This window comes from Lagenorhynchus albirostris, chromosome 2, assembly GCF_949774975.1.
Source record: "Lagenorhynchus albirostris chromosome 2, mLagAlb1.1, whole genome shotgun sequence".
Classification (NCBI taxonomy): domain Eukaryota; kingdom Metazoa; phylum Chordata; class Mammalia; order Artiodactyla; family Delphinidae; genus Lagenorhynchus; species Lagenorhynchus albirostris.
In genome coordinates, this window is record NC_083096.1 from 70,817,182 (window position 1) to 70,836,773 (window position 19,592).

General features: G+C 57.9%; 1 protein-coding gene and 1 long non-coding RNA gene across 8 annotated transcripts; one reads left to right on the plus strand and one right to left on the minus strand.

Annotated features, from left to right (window-relative positions):
- The first annotated feature begins 113 nt into the window (after positions 1 to 113).
- On the plus strand, positions 114 to 18,229 carry IGSF9 (immunoglobulin superfamily member 9). 5 transcript variants are annotated; one of them, XM_060135373.1, is made up of 21 exons: positions 125 to 259; positions 2,198 to 2,448; positions 2,687 to 2,875; positions 7,771 to 7,923; positions 8,821 to 8,975; positions 9,201 to 9,318; positions 10,933 to 11,074; positions 11,166 to 11,311; positions 11,404 to 11,546; positions 12,751 to 12,891; positions 13,424 to 13,540; positions 13,752 to 13,902; positions 14,099 to 14,222; positions 14,477 to 14,652; positions 14,890 to 15,140; positions 15,350 to 15,434; positions 15,531 to 15,707; positions 15,905 to 15,947; positions 16,276 to 17,127; positions 17,368 to 17,495; positions 17,726 to 18,229. In XM_060135373.1, exons 2-21 carry the CDS (start codon positions 2,391 to 2,393, stop codon positions 17,905 to 17,907), a joined length of 3,531 nt encoding a protein of 1,176 aa, XP_059991356.1. In that variant the 5' UTR covers positions 125 to 259; positions 2,198 to 2,390; the 3' UTR covers positions 17,908 to 18,229. The 5 variants fall into 5 exon arrangements, with proteins under 5 accessions (XP_059991366.1, XP_059991356.1, XP_059991347.1 ...); XM_060135364.1 differs by having other exon boundaries at positions 15,350 to 15,707; XM_060135392.1 differs by lacking the exon at positions 15,531 to 15,707 and having other exon boundaries at positions 127 to 259.
- On the minus strand, positions 11,840 to 15,656 carry LOC132511786 (uncharacterized). Of its 3 annotated transcripts, XR_009537746.1 has the most exons (4): positions 15,267 to 15,656; positions 14,544 to 14,646; positions 12,946 to 13,173; positions 11,840 to 12,580 (listed from the first exon to the last, which is right to left on the minus strand). It is a non-coding gene; the product is annotated as an uncharacterized LOC132511786 (long non-coding RNA). The 3 variants fall into 3 exon arrangements; XR_009537747.1 differs by lacking the exon at positions 14,544 to 14,646 and having other exon boundaries at positions 11,842 to 12,580; XR_009537740.1 differs by lacking the exon at positions 14,544 to 14,646 and having other exon boundaries at positions 11,842 to 12,580; positions 15,242 to 15,656.
- Positions 18,230 to 19,592: the final 1,363 nt, after the last annotated feature.

A 19,592-nucleotide genomic window follows, 5' to 3' on the forward strand; every position in this document is an offset into this window, starting at 1 on the left:
CCTTCGTTGTATCGAGCTCCACCAGGGGGCGACCCGGGCCCACGTGCCACCCAGTCCTGCTCTCTCGAAACTACAACTCCCAGGCCGCTCGGGGGTCGCGCCCGCCTTGCCTCGCCTTCTGCTCGCTCCAATTGGCCGCCTCGGGAGGGGGATTGGCGGTCTCCAGGGCGACGGGCGGCGCTCTGGGCATCCGAGGCTGGGAGGCGGGTCCGCCCCCTATTGTGTAGCTGGACGAGTGGAGCGGAGCGGTGCGGAGCAGGTGAGGGCGGGAGCGCCCTGGGGGCAATGGGACGGGGTGCCGGCGGGGGGATGGAGAACAGTGCGGGAGTTATGGGGGACAGGAAAAAGCGGGGGACTTGTGGAGAGAAGTGGAATTCTTTGGGGAGCAGAACTAGGGGAGTTCTGGGGAGTGAAGTGGAATTCTGGGTGGGTGGATGGGTGGGTGCTCCTGGAGAAGTGGAGGAGTTCTGGAGGTAATGACTGTGCCGGGGGTGGGGGGTGGGGTTGGTGGGTTCCAAAAGCAGGGAGAAGTTCCAGGGGTCCGGAGAAGGCGAGGGAGAAGGGAATTGGGGGCGGGGTACCAGAAGTGTACTGTGGGCTGAGGCGAGCGAATTCGAGGGAGGGAAATTCCAGGGAAGAGAGGATAGAAGTGGGTGAGTGGCGATTCGGGAGGAGACAGGGAGTGCCTTGAAGCGGAGATAACCTGGTGCAATTGGAGATCGGGTGCGAAAAATAGGAATTTGGGGTGTGGGAGTTGTGAGAAGTGGGGATAACTGGGATGGGGGAATGAGAGAGTACTGGGTGGGGAGATTATTAGGTGAGGACGTAGTGGCCGACAGAAGAGTTGGAAGGATCTTAGGAAACACAGAGGAGTTCTGGGCAAACCTGGATCCTGAGGTTTTCAGAAAACTGAGCCAGGAGGGAACTGGGGGTTCCTATGCATTTGGAAAAAGATATGTCCATGAGGTGGCTGGGGACAGTGGGAAGCAAGGGCGATGGGTGCTTGCTGGTGAGCTATCAGGAGTTAGACGTGCAGGGCCATTCAGTCCAGGCAGGGATGTTTTATAGCCCATTCCGAGCTGTGAGGCCAAGAGTGGGGTGGAGGCCCGCAGAGCAGAGTCCACTTGGATCTTCCAGGCCCAAGGCAGCACCCCCCACCACCATCACCACCACCACCCCAGCCTGCTGTGACTTCCTTAGATGCTCAGGGGCTGGGGCTATCAAGAGTTCCTCCCCTCCATGCTCCAGGACTCACTTTGTACACCCTAGAGACTGGTTGACTTTTTAGCTTCTCATGGACCATTCCCCTGGGGTTAGTGAAGGGGGAGCCTAGCAAACCTTAGGCCCCGAAGATACTGGAGGGAGAGTAAGTGGGAGGAATTGGGTTAAGGCACTTGGGTCATGGTGTCTGGCAGAGGGAGGGCTGCCTGGCAGCATCAAGAAGAGGAAGTGGCGTCAGCCGCCAGCCCCAGGACCTGCCCAGACCTGGAGGATGCTGCCTGGGCCCCCATACCAGCAGATGGGGAGGCAATCGTCCTCTCCCAAGTGTCTGACTCATTACGGCTAAAGCAGTATTGGGAGGCTGATGGAGAAAGAGGTACAGGGCCTCCAGCTTGCAGGGTTCACAGAGGCTGGAGAAATGAGGCAAGGATTTGTGCTCTGGGGGCCACTTTCTCTGCGTTTTCATCCAGGCTTTGCCCTTACCTGGCTCTGTGCGCCTGAGCAAGGCTCTGAGATACCCAAGGTCCTTATTTGTTGCCGTGGGGTGGAGGCGATAATACTGGTTCTACCCTGCTATCTGCTACCTTGTTATCAGCATCAGGACTAAGGAAAGAAGAGGGAGAAGAGGCTGGGCTATGGGGCTCTTCATCTCCCATGCTTTCCTGAGAAGTCCTTTTCCAAGTGTATAGGAACCCAATTTCCCTCCTGGCTCAGCTTTCCAAGAGCCTTGGTAACCTGCGTATCCCCAGAATTCCTCTGCTTTTTCTAAGATCTTTCCAGCTCCTCTGCTCCCCACGTGTCCTCATCTGTCTGGTCTCCCCACCCGGCACTCCCTCACCCCAGCCCTTCCCCCACGCATCTGCTCTCCTCTCTCCTTCTTCTGCCTTTGCTCACCTCCAGCTTTTCTCTAACTCGGGGTTTCTTCTGGTTTCCAACATTGGCCCACTCTGCACGTTGCCTTGCATTTTGCATCTAGATCTGGCGGTGCTCCGGAGGACGGCTTCATCAGGTGTCACATGAGCCAAGCCCTAACTGTCCAGAAGAGTGAGAGCTGACCCCCGTTACCCAGTGAGAAGGATTGACAGGGCTTGCTGGGCTGTGCAGGTCCCTGGGCCCCTCCGTCTGGGCCCCCGTGGATAGGAGGGGCCGGGCGAGCAGGCAGCTGGGCTATGGTTTGGTGCCTCAGTCTGGCCATCCTCAGCCTGATCATCGGCCAGGGGGCTGACGGTGAGCTGGACTTCCTGGGCTCTGGAACTCCCCGTTGGCCTTGGGGTGGGTGGTGGTCCGCTGGGGTTCTCTGTGCGCAGGTCAGCGGAGGGGAGGAGCAACACTGGTTCTGCAGAAGTCGAGGATTTCCTCAACCACTTCACAAAGGCCTGGGGAGCCCACAAAGATAGAGAGGGTATCTCCCCTCCCAGCCCTGATTCTGGCCCTCTGCTGTGTCCTCATGCCACGTGCCCTGCAGGTCGAGGGAAGCCTGAGGTGGTGTCGGTGGTGGGCCGGGCCGGGGAGAGCGCGGTGCTGGGCTGTGACCTGCTGTCCCCGGCTGGCCGACCCCCTCTGCACGTCATCGAGTGGCTGCGCTTTGGATTCCTGCTTCCCATCTTCATTCAGTTCGGCCTCTACTCTCCCCGCATCGACCCGGCTTACGTGGGTAAGGCTTATCCTCAGGTGGGAGGTCGGGAGGTGTCCCCAACAAAGGTGGACTGGGTAGAGTGGGAACAAGTCCTCTTCTTAACAGCTCTGTCCCTGTCCCAAACTCATCTCCAGCTCCACTGCCTGAACTCTGCTTAACAAGCGTGGCTCTGCTCCCAAGCAGTGTTCATTCATTGAAGGATTCATTCATTTACACACACACACACACACACACACACGCACACACACACACACACACACACACACAGAGACACACATGTGGTCTCTTTAAAACTCCACATGGTCTGTTCCAAAGGAGATCCCGCAGCCCTATTCCAAGTGTCCATCCTACTTCTCTAATCGCTCTTTCTAGAGCTCATGAAACCTCCCAGACCATCCTCATTCTCCCTGTTCTCCCTCCTTGGCCCTCTCCTGGTCCCTGGCTCTGCTATCTTCTCACTGCCCTGCCCTCCTCCTCCCCTACTTTCTTAAATGCTAGTTTGGGTGTTCTAGGCTTCTAGGGAGTGGGCTGAGGGGGCAGCAGGGTGGGTGGGTCTACGACCTGGCTGCTTTGCCACTGCTTCTGATTCTGGGTACAGCAGAGTTCGTGCATGGACAGGGTGGGCTGGGGATGGACCAGGCTCCCTTAAAGATCAGCAAATGGATGGAGCTGGGCTGGGTTCCTGCTTCAGCTGGTTTCTGTATGGACTTAAAATAGTGTATAGGCCTCCCTAGGGGCCTTCTCCTGTGCCCCAGCTGGCTCCCTCGAAAGGCTCAGCTTCCCCCTAATCCCCGATGGAGCCTTAATCTGAGCGGTTTAGTGCAGGTCTCCGAGGACAGCGTGTGGGAGAGCCTAGGGCTGGGGCTGGGGCTGCGGCTGCTGGGGAGAGAGTCTGGCTGCCTCCTCTTCGGAGGGGAAGCCCAGGAAAGGCCACCTGGGAGGACGTCGATTGGGGCAGGGGGACCCCCTCCCTTTTCCCTCTTTAGTTTGAATCCTGGGAGAAGCCACAGGATTGGCTGAGCTGTCGCCGCGGGGCAGGCTGAGCAGAGAGGGGAGGAGGCTCAGGCAGGTGCTGCAGGAGGGAAGAGTTTATTTTCAAACTGGGGTCAGTTGTTGGCAAACAGCCTGGTGGGAGCGTATGTGTCTGCACAAGCCCCCGGAGAACTGATGAAAGCGGGGCCCCGATTAGGACAAGTGGAGAGACAACGGCTGTGCCCACCAGCCCTCCCTGCCTCTGCCCGCCGGGCTGGGAGGAGCTGGGCTGCCAGGCTGAGGCTCTGCAGATGCAGAACGTTGCCCGACTGACGGCAGGGCAGGGGGAGGTGGAGGACAGGGGAGAGAAGGGCTTTTCCTAGGCTTCCCCCAGGGAGATGTGCAACTCTCCTCCCCCCAACCCCCTGCCCTCTGTCCTGTCTTGAGGTCCCTCGGGCGGACAAACCCCTGGACAGTAGCAACTTTGCTACCTGTGGGTTTTCTTTCTGTCTCTGTGGTGTTCCTTTCAGCTGCAAGTCTTTCTTCCTACCCCTGCCCTTCATGCCCACCCCTGCCCCAACTCTGGAGCTCCTGGTCGGGCAGGGCTAGTCTGGGGAGTCAGGGCCCTGGGGAGAGGCCCCTGCACCCATTAACCCTTTTACTGCCTCCCAGTGTGGAAGGGGCCTCTCAGCCTTTGTGTAGGGGACTCTGAACTGCAGTTGCTAGGCAACGGGAGGTGAAGCTTGCTAAGGACAATGCTGTCCTGTCATAAACCCTCTGGGCAAGCGAAGGGGAGATGGCCTGGGACTGTGTGTGTGAGGCCCGTGGCCTAGAATGTGGGAGGGACCATGAGAGAGACTGGGGCTTCAGGGATGACACTGAAGAGAAGGCTTCCAATCTTTGAGGACCCTGGAATCCATCTAGCAGAGGAGACTGGATTTATAGACGAGTATAAAAGTAGTAAAAAGCAGGATAAAACAAGCCAGGACTAAATCCTAGGATGAAGTTAGCTGCTGTACGTAAGGAACCCAGCACAGAGCCTGTACAGAGTGCCTGCATGGTGTGAAACCGTGACTCGGCGTGCGGAGGAAAGAGGGTCCACTTCCTCTACACCAGCTTTCCTGGGGTGGATCTTAGATCAGCTCTTCTAATTCATGGGACCAGCTTTTGGTCTTCGACTTCTGTGCTATATTTCTTGGGAGTTTCAAGATACCCCATGTGGCAGAAGGGACATGAATTTTCTCTCTGTCCTGAGTCATGTGATACAAATCAGTTATCTTATCCTCCATTTAGAACCACCTGGCTCCCTGTCATCACCTCCCCTCACTACCTTTAGCCTTGCATCCCCTCTGCAGAGTCACCTCTTCCTGGAAGCCTTCCATACTCCTCTTGCTTCTTAGCCTCTTGGAATATTTGTTAAGCTTCTGTGTGTATATGAACTTGCACGTGTCCATGAGTGTGGATTCCGTGCCTTCCTAGAGCTTTTGCAAGAATGGGGACCGTGCCTCCTTCCTCTACACTCCCCTGCACGTGGGGAGGTCCAAAGACACTCAGGCTCTGGCTCTGCGGGTGGAGGGGGGCCCAGGACTCAGGAGGATACAGGACGGCCTGCCCCTGGCCAGCTTCCTGTTCTTCTGCGACTCTACAGGTCTAGCCATTCATGCCTCACAGAAAACTTAGGACATACTCTGTGCTTTATTAGATGTTCTGATCAACAGACGTTTGGAGCTGTTACCCGTTGGCTACCAACATCCCCCGAGTGAGGATATACTGACTATGCTCGGCGATAAGTGCCCTGAGCGTCACTTGATCCTCACACTAGTGTGCAAGGGAGAGCATGCTGCATCATGAGAAAGGAGGCCTGGCTGGATCCCTGAGTAGCTTATTGGAAAGAAGCTTAACATCAATTCCTTCTTCTATAATGGAATTCTTGGAAGGATTAAGTATGGTGACAATGCCTAATATTACGTGGCCCATATCCCAAACTCTATTTCCCTTCCCTCTTCTTCCTTCTTTGTAGCCACCGAAGATCACCGTAATGAAACGTTGCCATCACACCGGACGTAGTAGAGGTCGCAGGGAGTTCCCCGGTGGCCTAGTGGTTAGGATTCCGGGCTTTCACTGCCATGGCCGGGGTTCGATCCCTGGTTGGGGAGCGAGCCACGTGGTGCAGCCAGAAAAAAGAAAAAAGAAAAAAGAAGAGGTCGCAGTGGGGTCTGCGGGGGTCCCATGGCCAGGCAGTTTAGGGTTACTGAGGAATCCCACTGGTGGGAGGAAGGGTGTGATCATATTCAATATTTACCTGCATGACCCAGGCTTATCTTCTAGGTGGGGATTTAAACACCTAGCCCTTTAAGCAGCTCCACCCTTTCTAGAGAGTCTGCGCCCTTGGACCTCATTCTTGGAAGAAAAATTCCCTTGCCTATGAGCACAGCGCCGGCCTCAGCCTGATCATCTCCTCTTTTTTCCTTGATGTCTTCAGGGCCCCCACGGGTTTTGATTCTATTTCAGAAAGGTGAACCCTAGAGGTAGAATGCAAGCAGATCGGAGGGGGCGAGTGTGTGAGCAGCTTCAGACTGCCCAGTCTTAGAACGGGCAAAGTAGGGGCACAGTCTGGTTGCTTTGGTTTGGCATAACCCACAAGAATTAGAAAATGTCAGCTGTCCCTATCAAAGGTCAAGGCGGGGTGGGTCGCTGATGAATGTGGAGGGCGGGAGGCTGGAGGCAGCGGGACCTCTTTGTGGACTGTTGGTGTAACCCAGGAGAGAGATGCTATGGGACTAAACTAAAGAGAGGGTGGCAGAGAGGGAAACAGCATCCAGGAGGTAGAACTGAAAGGCTTACTGAACAAGCAGATGTGGGGTTAATGGAGAGAGCAATCTGGGTGACACCAGGTTTCCGGTAGGGTGACGTGCGTGACGGCACTGTTCACTACTACAGGGGAGAAGACGGAGAGGGTGTGTTGTCAGGTGAGGGATGGTGCCAAGGTTGAATGCAGGCTGCTGATTTCAGATCATGAGCTCCTTCATTTGTTCAACCGCTTTTATTTAAGCACCCGCCGATGTCAGGCACCATGCTGCCTGCCTTCCATCCACCCTACCTGGATTTTTTTCTCTCTCATTTTATAGATGAAGAAGTTGATGTTGAGAGAGAAGTTAAGTGATCTGGCCAAAGAAGTAAATGGCAGAGCCGGAGGCTAGGTCTCTGTGGCTCCCCAGCGTGCGCCTTGCTTTCTAGGCTGCACTGCCAGGGACCCACGAAGCTGTCTGGGGTGCAGGGCTCCGTCGGGGTGGGAGGGCGCCGTCTGCTTGCGCTGGGGCTGGGTGATTTGTGGAGCTCTATGTAGTCTGTCAGCCGGGGCTTGGATGCCCTGGAGCGTGAGGGGATGGGGTGAGGAGGCTGCTGACCTTGCTTCCTGGCTGGTTTGGACTCTGGCCACCCTAAGGCGCTTAGGCCGCTGATAATAGCCCTGGCGGATTAGGGGGCTTTGGTAGGCGAGGTGTGGATCCCAAACCCAGCTGTGGTTTCTGGGCCCCGAGTCCTCTGGCAGGAGCACTCCCGGGACCCCCCTTACAAACAGAGCTCAGGGATGGGCAGATTCTGTACAAATCCAGAGGAGACTGAGTGTTGGCTCTTCAAGCCCCTTCCCCCTACAGTCCTGGAAGCTGGGCGTAGTTCAGTGCCCACCTGCTGCTGCTCTGGTTTCTCTTTGTCTAAGCTGGGTCCCAGCTGCTGAAAGGCAGGAGCCATCAGAGCGGCTGAAGAGAGAGATCTGCCCTCAGTGACCCCAACCCCATCTGTGCCTCTCTGGACCCCACTCTATCAGGGTAACTGGGAGACACTGAGCCTGTTCTTGACGTCTGAGAATGACCAGTGTGACCAGGGGCCTGGGGCTCCCATGGGGTCCCTTCTGCACCCTTGATCCAGGGCTCCTCCCCCAGGGCGTGTCCGGCTTCAGAAGGGGGCATCTCTCCAGATCGAGGGGCTGCGGGCTGAGGACCAGGGCTGGTACGAGTGCCGCGTGCTCTTCCTGGACCAGCACAGACCCGAGGACGACTCTGCTAACGGCTCCTGGGTGCACCTCACAGTCAATTGTATGAGGCTGGGAGCAGGCAGGCTGTGGAGGAGGGAGGGGAGAGGAAGGGGGAGGGAGGGGAGAGGAAGGGGGAAGGAGGGGAGGAAGGAGGAGGGAGGGGAGGGGAAGGAGGAGGAGGGGAGGGAAGGAGGGGGAGGGGAGGGGGGAGGGGAGGGAAGGAGGGGGAGGGGAGGGGGGAGGGGAGGAGGGCAGTCCCGATGCCCCACCCTTGCTGACACCTCCTGTTTGCTGGCTCCCTGTTTGCATCTTACCCCTGCCACCCCCACTCCTGCCCTTTCAGTTCCTCAAACCTGAATCCAATCAGCCTTCTCGACTCTTTGTTAGGAACTTCCTCTTCCTCTCTCTTCCCTGCTCCTGCCTCCCTGGCCAAGAGAGGGTAATGGGTAGGAGGGGATAAGGGGTTATTGAGCCCTGAGTGAAACATCACTCACTTGTATACAACATTTTGTTTTTTCAAAACACCTTTTAACCCAGTACCTCATGAATTCTGTCTCAACCCTAAGAAGCAAGGAGGTCATAATTATTCCCATTTCATAGATGGGGCATGGGGAGACTGGGTCATACGACTGATTAGTGGCAGGGCAGTCTAGAACTCAGGTCTCCTGACTCCCAGGACAGTGCTTTCCTAGAGGGCACCTAGCTCTCTCCCAGCTCTGAACACCCAGCCTGGTGGTCAGCTCCCTAACCAACTCTGCAGGCCAGTGGGGGAACGGGCTTGGGCGTCCTTACTGGGTCCTGGGTGCAGCAGACAGGGTGGCCCTGGGTTGGGAATTCCTATGAAGCTGGTGGGCTGATGGGCTGAAGGCTGAGGCCCTGATCTGCCTCTCTGGTCCTCGGACGCTGCTCTTTGGGCTGATGGCCCTTCTGGCAATCCCTGACGCCTCTCTCCTTGCAGCGCCCCCTCAATTCCTGGAGACGCCTCCCCAGGTGCTGGAAGTGCGGGAACTGGAGCCTGTGACCCTGCGTTGCGCGGCCCGCGGCAGCCCCCAACCTCGTGTGACTTGGAAGCTCCTAGGACAGGACCTCGGCCAGGGCCAGAGTCAGGTGCAAGTGAGTCCCAGGGCTGGACAGGGTGAGAGTGTGAGGCAGGTAGTGGCCTGGGAGCGGGGCTGGAGGCCAGGAGGTTGGGAGACGGGCCGGAGGAGGGCTTGGCATTGGCTTCCCTGAGCCCAGCACGCTGCCTCCCTCTGCTGGCCAGACTGGGAAGTGCGGGGTCTGAGGCCCGCCGTGGGCAGGGGAGACACAAGAGTCCTTCCTCACCCACTCTGACTCTAGGTGCAGAACGGGACGCTGAGGATCCGGAGGGTGGAGCGAGGCAGCTCCGGGGTCTACACCTGCCAAGCCTCCAGCACTGAGGGCAGCGCCATCCACGCCACCCAGCTGCTGGTGCTAGGTGCTGTCTCGGGGGAGGGCCGGGAAACAGGACACGCACGTGAGAGGACTGACCTGTGGCTGGAGGTGCACACAGCCAGCAGCCGGGGTGGGGGTGGGGGGGGGGAGGCTTGTGCCTGAGGTCAGGGGCCCATGGAGAGGGAAGGCGCTCCCAATACAGGCTCTTCCTCTAAAACCAGCATCTTGCCTGTAAAAGGATCAGTGAACGGAGATAGATATTTAGAGCCAGCAATGTGGTATAGTGAGAAGGGCGTGGGTGCTGGTGTTAGACCATGAGCCATGGAACCCCCTTGACCTCCAGTTTCCTCATCTATACGAAGAGGTTCCTATGTTCCTTGCAGGATTGTTACAAGAATTAGGTTCAGACGAGCACAATGATCATAGTAATTCCTGGCCAAGCCCTTCCCCTTAGAAAGCAAGCTGAGAAGTAGACTCTGCCTTCAGGGACCCTCTTATCCACAGGGGGAAATAAGACACAGTGGCGAAGTGCTTCTCTCCTGGGTACTGTGGGAGAGGCAGTGCTGGGCAGTGGTGTCGAGTCTGGTGTTGAGAAGGCCTGAGTATGAATTTGCCTTCCCCGCTGATCTCGGGCAAGTCACCTCACAGTCTCTCTGCCTCTGAGCCTTCATGTCTTCACCTATGAAGTGGAGACAATAATTTCTACCACAAAAGGCTCTTGGGAGGATTAAATGAGAATAGCGCAGGTAAGGTGCTCAGCTATGCCCGGCATGCCTGTAAGTGCTCTATACACCAACTCATATCATTACCACTTATTACTGACCACTTATTATAGGAGCCCAGAGAAGGGAAACAGCAGTGCAGCTGCAGACGCTAGAGACGGTTTGGCAGGGGCTCTGTGGCCTGGCCAGGCTCTCAGGGAAGAGCATTCTAGACTTCGGGTCCAGAGAGCAAAGGCATGGAGATGGGAGTGAGTCTGGCCTAGGCGCAGTGAGCTGCCCATACTGGCCTGAAGGAGTTCACAAGGACTTGACATATGAAAAGACAGTTGGCCAGGCAGGGGTTACAAGGGCCCACAGGGCTGGGTCAAGAAGTTTGAGCTTAATGTGCTAGGAGCCAGGAGCTGTTGTGGGTTCTTGAGTAGAAGTGTTCTGTGGCCAAAGGCGGGGGGGACATTTCTGCATGAATGGCCATCAGAGTGGCAGTGATGGCGGAGCCTGGACTCGGGGATTGCTGCAGCATCTTGGGGTAAGGTACTGGGTACCCGGATTAGGGTAGGAGACATAGAGGTAATTTCAGATGTGACAGATGAGGGATGGAAAGGATAGTGGGTGTAAAGGTGCAAAGGGTGATCAGAGGGGTAAAACTGATTCCCCCTCCCCAACACACACACACACACACACACACACACACACACACACACACACACACACCCCGGAGACTAGGTGAATGGAGGTGATGGGAAGGGGAGCTAGCCAGGGCAGAGGAAGAACTTGTGTTAAATAAAAGGGTTAGGACCTGTTTCCACTCCCAAGGCTTTGTAGCAACCAGCCCTGTATTCCAGAGAGCGGACCTGGGAAGAACTGTAGAAGTGACCCTTAGGGTTCCTGGCAGACTGGGCTGAGGCCTCCCCTCCCCCGTGTGCTCACCCCGACAGGACCCCCAGTCATCGTGGTGCCCCCCAAGAACAGCACGGTCAATGCCTCTCAGGATGTTTCCCTGGCCTGCCAGGCTGAGGCGTACCCCGCTAACCTCACCTACAGCTGGTTCCAGGACAGCACCAATGTCTTCCACATTAGGTGAGGCATGGGGTGGGGTGGGGGTGGGGTACCGATGGGCAGTCTGAGTCCAGCAAGACCTGGACCCCCCTGCCCACGTGCCATACTGCAGCCGCCTGCAGCCCCGAGTGCGGATCCTGGTGGATGGCAGCTTGCGGCTGCAGGCCGCCCAGCCTGATGATGCGGGCCGCTACACCTGTGTACCCAGCAATGGCCTTCCACGCCCACCCTCGGCCTCTGCCTACCTCACTGTTCTCTGTAAGCCTGACCCCAGCTCCCTCCCCAGACTGCTCTCCTCCCCTGGGCCAGGCCAAGCTCCTCCCCGACAACTTGTCACTGCTTCCCCCCAGACCCCGCCCAGGTGACTGCCATGCCTCCTGAGACACCCCTGCCCATGGGCATGCGGGGGGTGATCCGGTGCCCGGTTCGTGCCAACCCCCCACTGCTCTTTGTCAGCTGGACCAAGGATGGGCAGGCCCTGCAGCTGGACAAGGTACAGGCTTGGGGCAGGGGATAGAGGACTTAGCTTGGTGGTATTCTAGTCAGGACAGCTGGGGCAGCATTAGATCAATTCAGTGACTGGGGAACATGCTGTGTAGGTTGTCGCATGGGGGACAGGAGCAGAGACACCCATGCCTAGAGGGGGCAGCACAGCCGTGCAGACACTGCTAGAAGGCCAGGAGGCAGCGAGCACCTTCCTCTTAGGACTGGTTGAGGATAGATCAGCAACAGCTTCTGGGACTCTGGTGATGGGCCTTGAAGGGTGGAGAGACATTCCATGCAGAAACCAGGGCAGGAACAGTATAGTGCATTTATGGCATAATGAGTCTCCCAGCTGGGGGGAGCTACAGTGCCTATGGGGACGTGACTGGTGCAGAGAAATCTGGAAAGACTGGTTGGGACCAAAAGGAGGAACTATGGATGCCAAGTTAATATTACCTCATTCCACGGGGATTGAGATCTTTTGTTTGTCGGCAAAGACCACAAATTCCTTGTGGGCTAGTATTTCATCTTTTAATCCTAGTCTCCCCAGGGCTACTGCAACTGTAGTGGTGCTCAATAAATTTTTGTCTAAGGTTTAAAAAAAAAGTCCAAAGGCATTCGGAGGCAGTGAAGTTGCTTGGGCAACGGTGTGATAGGAATGGAGAGGAAGAGACTGGACAGACAGAGGAGGTACAGAGGCTATTGAAATGAGAGTGTGGGTGAGAGGTTACGAGGCCTGAGCTAGAAAGGAGGACATGAAGATAGATGGGACAAAAGGCCTTCCCAGGAGGACAGACGTGGGGCCTGAGACAGAGTGAGGAGTCGGATGTTAGCCTTTAACACAGAACTAGGGAAGCCAGGAAGAAGAACCGATTTGGGGTGGAAGATGCAGGATGTAATCTCGGAGTGCTGGGAAGACAGCAGGCCGGGAGACCCACACCTTTGAAGCTCAACCCCAGGGTGTGCCGTGCACACTGGATTCCCTGTGAGTGGCTCTCCTGGAGTCTGCAGTCCCAGTCTTCACCCCCATTGGTAGTGGCCCCTCTGTAGGAAAGAGAAAGGAAGGATGGAATTCACAGAGAGGTCTGGCCTAGGGGTAGGGTTGTGGCATCCTCTGCATAGATGTGGGTCCCTCCCGGGCATTGCCTCTCTCCATCTCTGGTCTGGCCTCCGCTGAGTTTCTCTCTCTGGTTGTCATCTCCTCATGCCTCCAGTTCCCTGGCTGGTCCCAGGGCCCAGAAGGTTCTCTGATCATTGCCCTGGGGAATGAGGATGTGCTGGGAGAATACTCCTGCACCCCCTACAACCGTCTTGGCACTGCAGGGCCCTCCCCGGTGACCCGCGTGCTGCTCAAGGTGAGGCTGGGGGGAGGGGCAGCGGCAGCGGGTCAGGTGGCCGAAGATGCGAACCTAGTGCTGACACCGGGCTGACAGAGGCGGGTGGGACAGACACATGTGGGGAGGGGGGGTGGGCTTCCCAGTCTGTGTTTCCCACGGTGGCCATGGCAGCAGCTGTCAGATGCCATCACAGAGGTTTTTGCAGAGATGGTGCTGGGGAGGTGGGGCATCGGTCACCTCCACACAGTAAGATATCCTGCCTGGCCCGACCCTTTAATTTGGACCAGGCTGCCCTCCGCTCTAGAGGGAAGAGAGTGGGAAGCAGAGGGCAGGGTGAAGGGTGTTCTGCAGAGGTTTGTACGTCTCCAGAGAGGCCCTCGTCTCTCCAGCAATGTCCCTCCAGCTTCCCTGCTGGGGAACAGAGAGAAAGCTAGAGAGACACTGAGAGATGGAGACAGACGCAGCATGACGGGGGCCCCGCAGAGGGGAAGGAACGACCCTTAGACAGCAGTGTGAGAGAGCCCCTCCCAATGCCAGATCTGGCTTACAGGCTCCCCCAGCTTTTCTAGAACGGCCCAAGGAAGAATATTTCCAAGAAGTAGGGCGGGAGCTACTCATCCCCTGCTCTGCCCGAGGAGACCCTTCGCCTACTATCTCTTGGGCTAAGGTAAGTCTCCTGACCCCGCTCCTCCTGTATTCACGCCTGCTACGCCCCTGCCTCTCCGTGCCCCTGGCCGTTTTGTGGGAGGGAGAAGGGGGGGAGGAGAGGGCTGTCAGAGGCAGGGCGGGGAGGAAACTGGAGCTGCCCGGAGAGATGAGTGGCGCCCTTGGTGAGGGGTGGCTGCGTGTGTCCTCAGGGCTGACCAGTGGTTCTGTAGGTGGGCCGGGGGCTGCAGGGCCAGGCCCAGGTGGATAGCAACAGTAGCCTCATCCTGCGACCGTTGACCAAGGAGGCCCACGGGCGCTGGGAGTGCACAGCCAGCAATGCTGTGGCCCGAGTGGCCACCTCCACGAATGTCTACGTGCTGGGTCAGTGGGGGCAGAGCCAGCTGGAGGCAGCCATGTGGGAAGGAGATGGGAATAAATCATTCTGGGGGGCCCAGATGGGGGATCTTGGGTGGGGTGCCCCTGGGATGATGGGTGGAGGGCCGAAGCCCTAGTCTCCCCCTAGCTCTTTGCTGTCCCTCAGCACCCTGACCATCATCCCTCTGTTCCCCCCACCCAGGCACCAGCCCCCACGTTGTCACCAATGTGTCCATCGTGCCTTTGCCCAAGGGTGCCAATGTCTCCTGGGAGCCTGGCTTTGATGGTGGCTACCTGCAGAGATTCAGCGTCTGGTACACCCCATTGTGAGTGACCTGCCCCTGCCATCCCTCTCCCTCAACACCCTGATTCTCTCTCTGGCCCTCTGTCTTTTCTCCCAGCCCTCTATCCCAGCCCTGCCCTAACTCTGCTGCCCGAGTTCCAGAGAATCTCAGGGATTCATGGCCCAGGTCCTGAGACCCCGGATGGTGAAAGGGAGGGGAGAGGTCAGCTCTTTGGACTCCAACCTTCCTGCTCTTCCTAGCACGTGAGGTGGCCCCCGTTTCCTCCTGTCCTCCAGGGCAAAGCGTCCTGACCGAGCCCACTACGACTGGGTGTCCTTGGCTGTGCCCGTGGGGGCTGCTCACCTCCTAGTGCCAGGCTTGCAGCCCCACACCCAATACCAGTTCAGCGTCCTCGCTCAGAACAAGCTGGGGAGCGGGCCCTTCAGCGAGATCGTCTTGTCTGCTCCTGAAGGTGAGAGACCTCTTACCCAGAGCGGCAGACAGGGATAGGCAAGGGCTGTAGGGACCTGGGTGGGAGGGGGCAGAGGTGCTGGGCAGCTTGGGGGCCAGAAGACTTTGTGGAAGATGATCCAGGCTTGTCTTTAGGGGCTCTGGGAGAGCAGCTGGGCACCAGGGGATGTCGAAGGCCAGAGGAGCAGGGGAAGAGCACTGGAAATCCGACCTTTACGAGTCTATCTGTCCCATTCAGGGCTTCCTACCACACCAGCTGCCCCCAGTCCTCCCGCAACAGAGATGCTGCCTCCCCTGTCCCCTCCGAGAGGTCTGGTGGCAGTGAGGACAGCCCGGGGGGTACTCCTGCATTGGGACCCCCCAGAACTGGTCCCTAAGAGACTGGATGGCTACGTCCTGGAGGCACGGCAAAGCTCCCAGGGGTGGGAGGTGCTGGATCGGGCCGTGGCAGGCAGTGAAATGCAGTTGTTGGTGCCAGGACTTATCAAGGTGGGTGTGGGAAGTGGGCACAGGGAGGGTCCTCCCAGCAGCCCTCCTGCCCTCTGCTCCACTCCCCAAACCTGATCTCACCCTGATTTGACTATCCGCACCTCCGGCTGTCCACTTCACCCGTACCTTCCAACTGCAAAGTCTTTCCGAACGGGGGTGGGGGTGGGCAGTGCTGAGCCCTGACCCCCTTCCTGGACCCCAACCCCCAGGACGTTCTCTACGAGTTCCGCCTTGTGGCCTTCGCCGGTAGCTATGTCAGTGATCCCAGCAACACGGCCAACGTCTCCACTTCTGGTGAGAATCTGGCAGGAGGGCAGAGCCCTGGGGATTGGGGGGCTCGAAGCCCACTAAGTCGTGGACACCGACCCTCCCCCGTGGCCCTTTGCCCAGGCCTGGAGGTCTACCCCTCGCGCACACAGCTGCCGGGCCTCCTGCCCCAGCCAGTGCTGGCCGGCGTGGTGGGCGGGGTCTGCTTCCTGGGCGTGGCTGTCCTCGTGAGTATCCTGGCCGCTTGCCTTATGAACCGGCGCAGAGCCGCACGTCGCCACCGCAAACGCCTCCGCCAAGGTAGGCCACCGGGGGCCCGGCCAAAGAAGGGCCCCGCCCCTCCATAAGCACCTCCTACCTGGAGGAGAAATCCCTCCCTCCTACGTGGGCCAGGTGTGTTCCCACAACCCGTGGTCCTGCTTCCCCACTGGCCTCCACTTTTCCCAAGCAGATGAGATTGGGCGCCTGTGTCACCTCTGGTTCTCCTGTCCTTACAGATGCACCTCTTATCTTCTCTCCGGCCGGGAAGTCAGCTCCCCAGTAAGTCCCTCCACTTCCTCGGCTTCCTTCTGTGAGCACCAGGGTTCTCTGCTTTGTTTTCTGCACCTTGGGGTAGGAGGGGTAGGAGAGGTGGAACAGAAGTGAGAGGGAGGTAAGGATGGAAGTGCAGAGGCCCCAGCCTGGGGGCTGGTCCAGCGTTGCCTGTGCCTTCCCTCCACCGCTCCACCCCTCCACCTTGTGGGTCCTTTTCTCCCTTGCTCTCCCTAGCTCTGCTCTGTTCTGCATCAAACCTCTCAAGGCCTGACGCTGGTTCCTGGGAGGGGGACTGGCCCCCTACCACAGACCCTGATCTCCTGTCCTTCCCCAGCTCTGCTTCGGGCTCGGGCAGTCCTGACAGCGTGGCGAAGCTGAAGCTCCAGGGTTCCCCAGTCCCCAGCCTGCGCCAGAGTCTGCTCTGGGGGGAACCCGCTGGACCCCCCAGCCCCCCTCCGGATCCTCCACCTAGCCGGGGGCCCTTACCCCTGGAGCCCATTTGCCGGGGACCAGATGGGCGATTTGTGATGGGACCCAAGGTGGGGACCTCCCAAGAAAAGTCAGGCCCTGAGCAGGCTGAGCCTCGGACCCCAGCTCAGCGTCAGGCCAGGTCCTATGATGGCGGCAGCAGCCCCAGTGGGATGGCCCAGCCCCTCTGCATTGCAGACATCAGGCCTGTGAGGCCCCCTCCAGCAGCGCCCCCCAGTTCCCTGCCAGGTCCGGGACCCCTGCTCCAGTACCTGAGCCTGCCCTTCTTCAGGGAGATGAATGTAGATGGGGACTGGCCCCCCTTGGAGGAGCCTGCTCCTCCCCCAGATTACATGGATACCCGGCCCCGCCCCACCTCATCTCTCCTCCACCCCCTGGACTCCCACTCGGAGTTCCCCAGGGCGGCGCTTCCTGGGGCCGTGCTCGGGGTTGGGGCCTCCCCAGAGCCCCCGTACACAGTGCTGACTGACTGGACACTGAGGGAGCGGCTGCTGCCAAGCCTTCTGCCTGCTGCGGCTCAGGGCAGCCTCACAAGCCAGAGCAGTGGGCGGGGCAGCGCCTCCTTCCTTCGGCCCCCCTCCACGGCCCCCTCTGCAGGAGGCAGCTACCTCAGCCCCGCTCCAGGAGACACCAGCAGCTGGGCCAGTGGCCCCGAGAGGTGGCCCCGAAGGGAGCATGTGGTGACGGTCAGCACGAGGTGAGGGCAGTCCCTGCCCAGCCCTGCCCTATCCAGGTTCTCCCCACCCCTCTCCTATACCGTCTGCCTTCTCTGCTCCATTCCCACCCTGGGACCAGGAGAGCTGAGGTCCTTTTGCTGAGGTCCAGGGATCTTCAGAGGAAACCCATGGCCCACCCTCAGCTGGGGGTCCCCGGGTTCAGGCTTTTCTGGCTACCCTCCATTGCTCCACCCATACCAAACGTCTGTCCCTTTTAACAGGAGGAACACATCTGTGGATGAGAACTATGAATGGGACTCAGAATTCCCAGGGGACATGGAATTGCTGGAGACTCTGCACCTGGGCTTGACTGGCCCTCGATCCCGACTTGAAGCTGAGCCAGAGCTAGGTGTGGGAGCCCTCCAGGAAGGCAGGCACCCCTGGCCTTGCTGTCCTGCACCCACACCCTTAGGACCTAGTCAGTTCCCAGCTGGGCCCTGGGCCCCAGGCCCTCTCCTCTTGCTGTCTTGGCTTCTCTGCATTGGCAGGCCCTAGGGAGCCTCATGGTGCCGGTGAACCACAAGACTTCACCCAGGGAACCTTAAGACTTCTTCCTCTCGTTATTCTGCCCTCTTGCAGGTGCGAAGACTCCAGAGGAGGGCTGCCTCCTGAATACCGCCCACGCTCCTGGCCCTGAGGCCCGCTGTGCTGCCCTTCGGGAGGAATTCCTGGCCTTCCGCCGCCGTCGAGATGCTGCTAGGTTCCGGCTACCGGCCTATCGACAGCCAGTCTCCCACCCTGAACAGGCCACTCTGCTGTGAATGCCCTAATGTGAGGCAGGGGGAAGGGACACGGACCCTGCAAAGAAGGCCCCCAGCAAGAACTAGCTCCAGCCTGGGACACTGCCCCTCCTCCTTTGGTGCTCAGGCACAGACCCTGACAGTGGGCTTGGTGTGGGATGTGCTGAGCCTCTAGAGTCTGGGGACTGGAACAGGGATCTTAGGTCTGCCCGTGTGTGTGTGTGTGTGTGTGTGTGTGTGTGTGTGTGCGTGCACACGTGCGCACGCGTGCATGCGCGTATGTGTGGTGTTTGTGGTGTGGGTGAGGTTTTTTTACAGGTGAATAAAGAAAGTCTGAAAAATCTTTCTGTGTGTCATCTGCTTTGAATCTGAGAGGGAAGTTGGAAAATCCCTGAACCCTAAAAAAGGAGGGTAGGGCTTCCCTGGTGGTGCAGTGGTTGAGAGTCTGCCTGCCGATGCAGGGGACATGGGTTCGTGTCCCGGTCCGTGAGGATCCCACGTGCTGTGGAGCGGCTGGGCCCGTGAGCCATGGCCGCTGAGCCTGCGCGTCCGGAGCCTGTGCTCCACAACGGGAGAGGCCACAACAGTGAGATGCCCGCGTACCGCAAAAAAAAAAAAAAAAAAAAAGGAGGGTATTCTTCCTGAGGGTACTCTTCCTGAATGAATGGATGTACGTTCAATATCCATTCAAAAAGCATTTACTGAGTGCCTACTGAGGTCAGCTATTGAATGCCTACTGAGACCAGCCATTGAGCTAGATGCAGAGGAACTACAAATTTCACAAGACATGTCTGCTCTTGGGGAGTTCTTTCTGGTCGGTGAAGCAGGTAAGTAAAGAAATAGTTACAGGGCTTCCCTGGTGGCGCAGTGTTTGAGAGTCCGCCTGCCGATGCAGGGGACATGGGTTCGTGCCCCGGTCCGGGAAGATGCCGTGGAGCAGCTGGGCCCGTGAGCCATGGCCGCTGAGCCTGCGCGTCCGGAGCCTGTGCTCCGCAACGGGAGAGGCCACAACAGTGAGAGGTCCGCGTACCGCAAAAAAAAAAAAAAAAAGAAAAAAAAAGAAATAGTTACAGTACTATGTGATAAGTTCTGTGATAAACTATGTGTTGGTTATTAAGGCAGCATGAAGGAAGGAGTCAGCAAACAGTGAATGCTTACAGCTTGCGCTGGGATAAATTGGGACGATTGCAGGCATCATCACAGGAAGTGAGAACAATGATGACAGCCACAGCTGAGCACTCACTATGTGCCAGGCACTGCTGTAAGCTCTTTACATGTATCATTTAATTCTCTACCACTCTGAGGTACGTAGTACTATTAGCTCTATTTTATAGACTAGGGAACTGAGGTGCACAGTGCTTTAGTAAGTGCCCAAAAGTCACAAAGTTGGTGGTGGATAGAGCAGGTGAGAAGTCAGTCAAGGGAGGAAACGCATCCCAGGCAGAGGAACAGCCTGTGTAAAGGCACGGAGGATTCCTTGGCCTACCAGGGAATCACTGGAATATAGGGGTAGGTAGGATCGGGCAAGAGAGAATGGAAAAGTGGGAAGGCACTGGTTTTTTTTTTAATTATTATTTTTAAAATTTATTTTATTTTTGGCTGCATTGGGTCTTCGTTGCTGCGCGTGGGCTTTCTCTAGTTGCGTGGAGCGGGGGCTACTCTTTGTTGTGGTGCGCAGGCTTCTCATTGCAGTGGCTTCTCTTGTT

Coding starts and splice junctions, on each gene's coding strand:
- IGSF9 (XM_060135364.1), top strand. CDS start 2,391: ATGGTTTGGTGCCTCAGTCTGGCCATCCTCAGCCTGATCATCGGCCAG. Junction 15,141..15,349: donor TGGTGCCAGGACTTATCAAG/GTGGGTGTGGGA, acceptor CCCAACCCCCAG/GACGTTCTCTACGAGTTCCG. Junction 17,496..17,725: donor TGAAGCTGAGCCAGAGCTAG/GTGTGGGAGCCC, acceptor GCCCTCTTGCAG/GTGCGAAGACTCCAGAGGAG.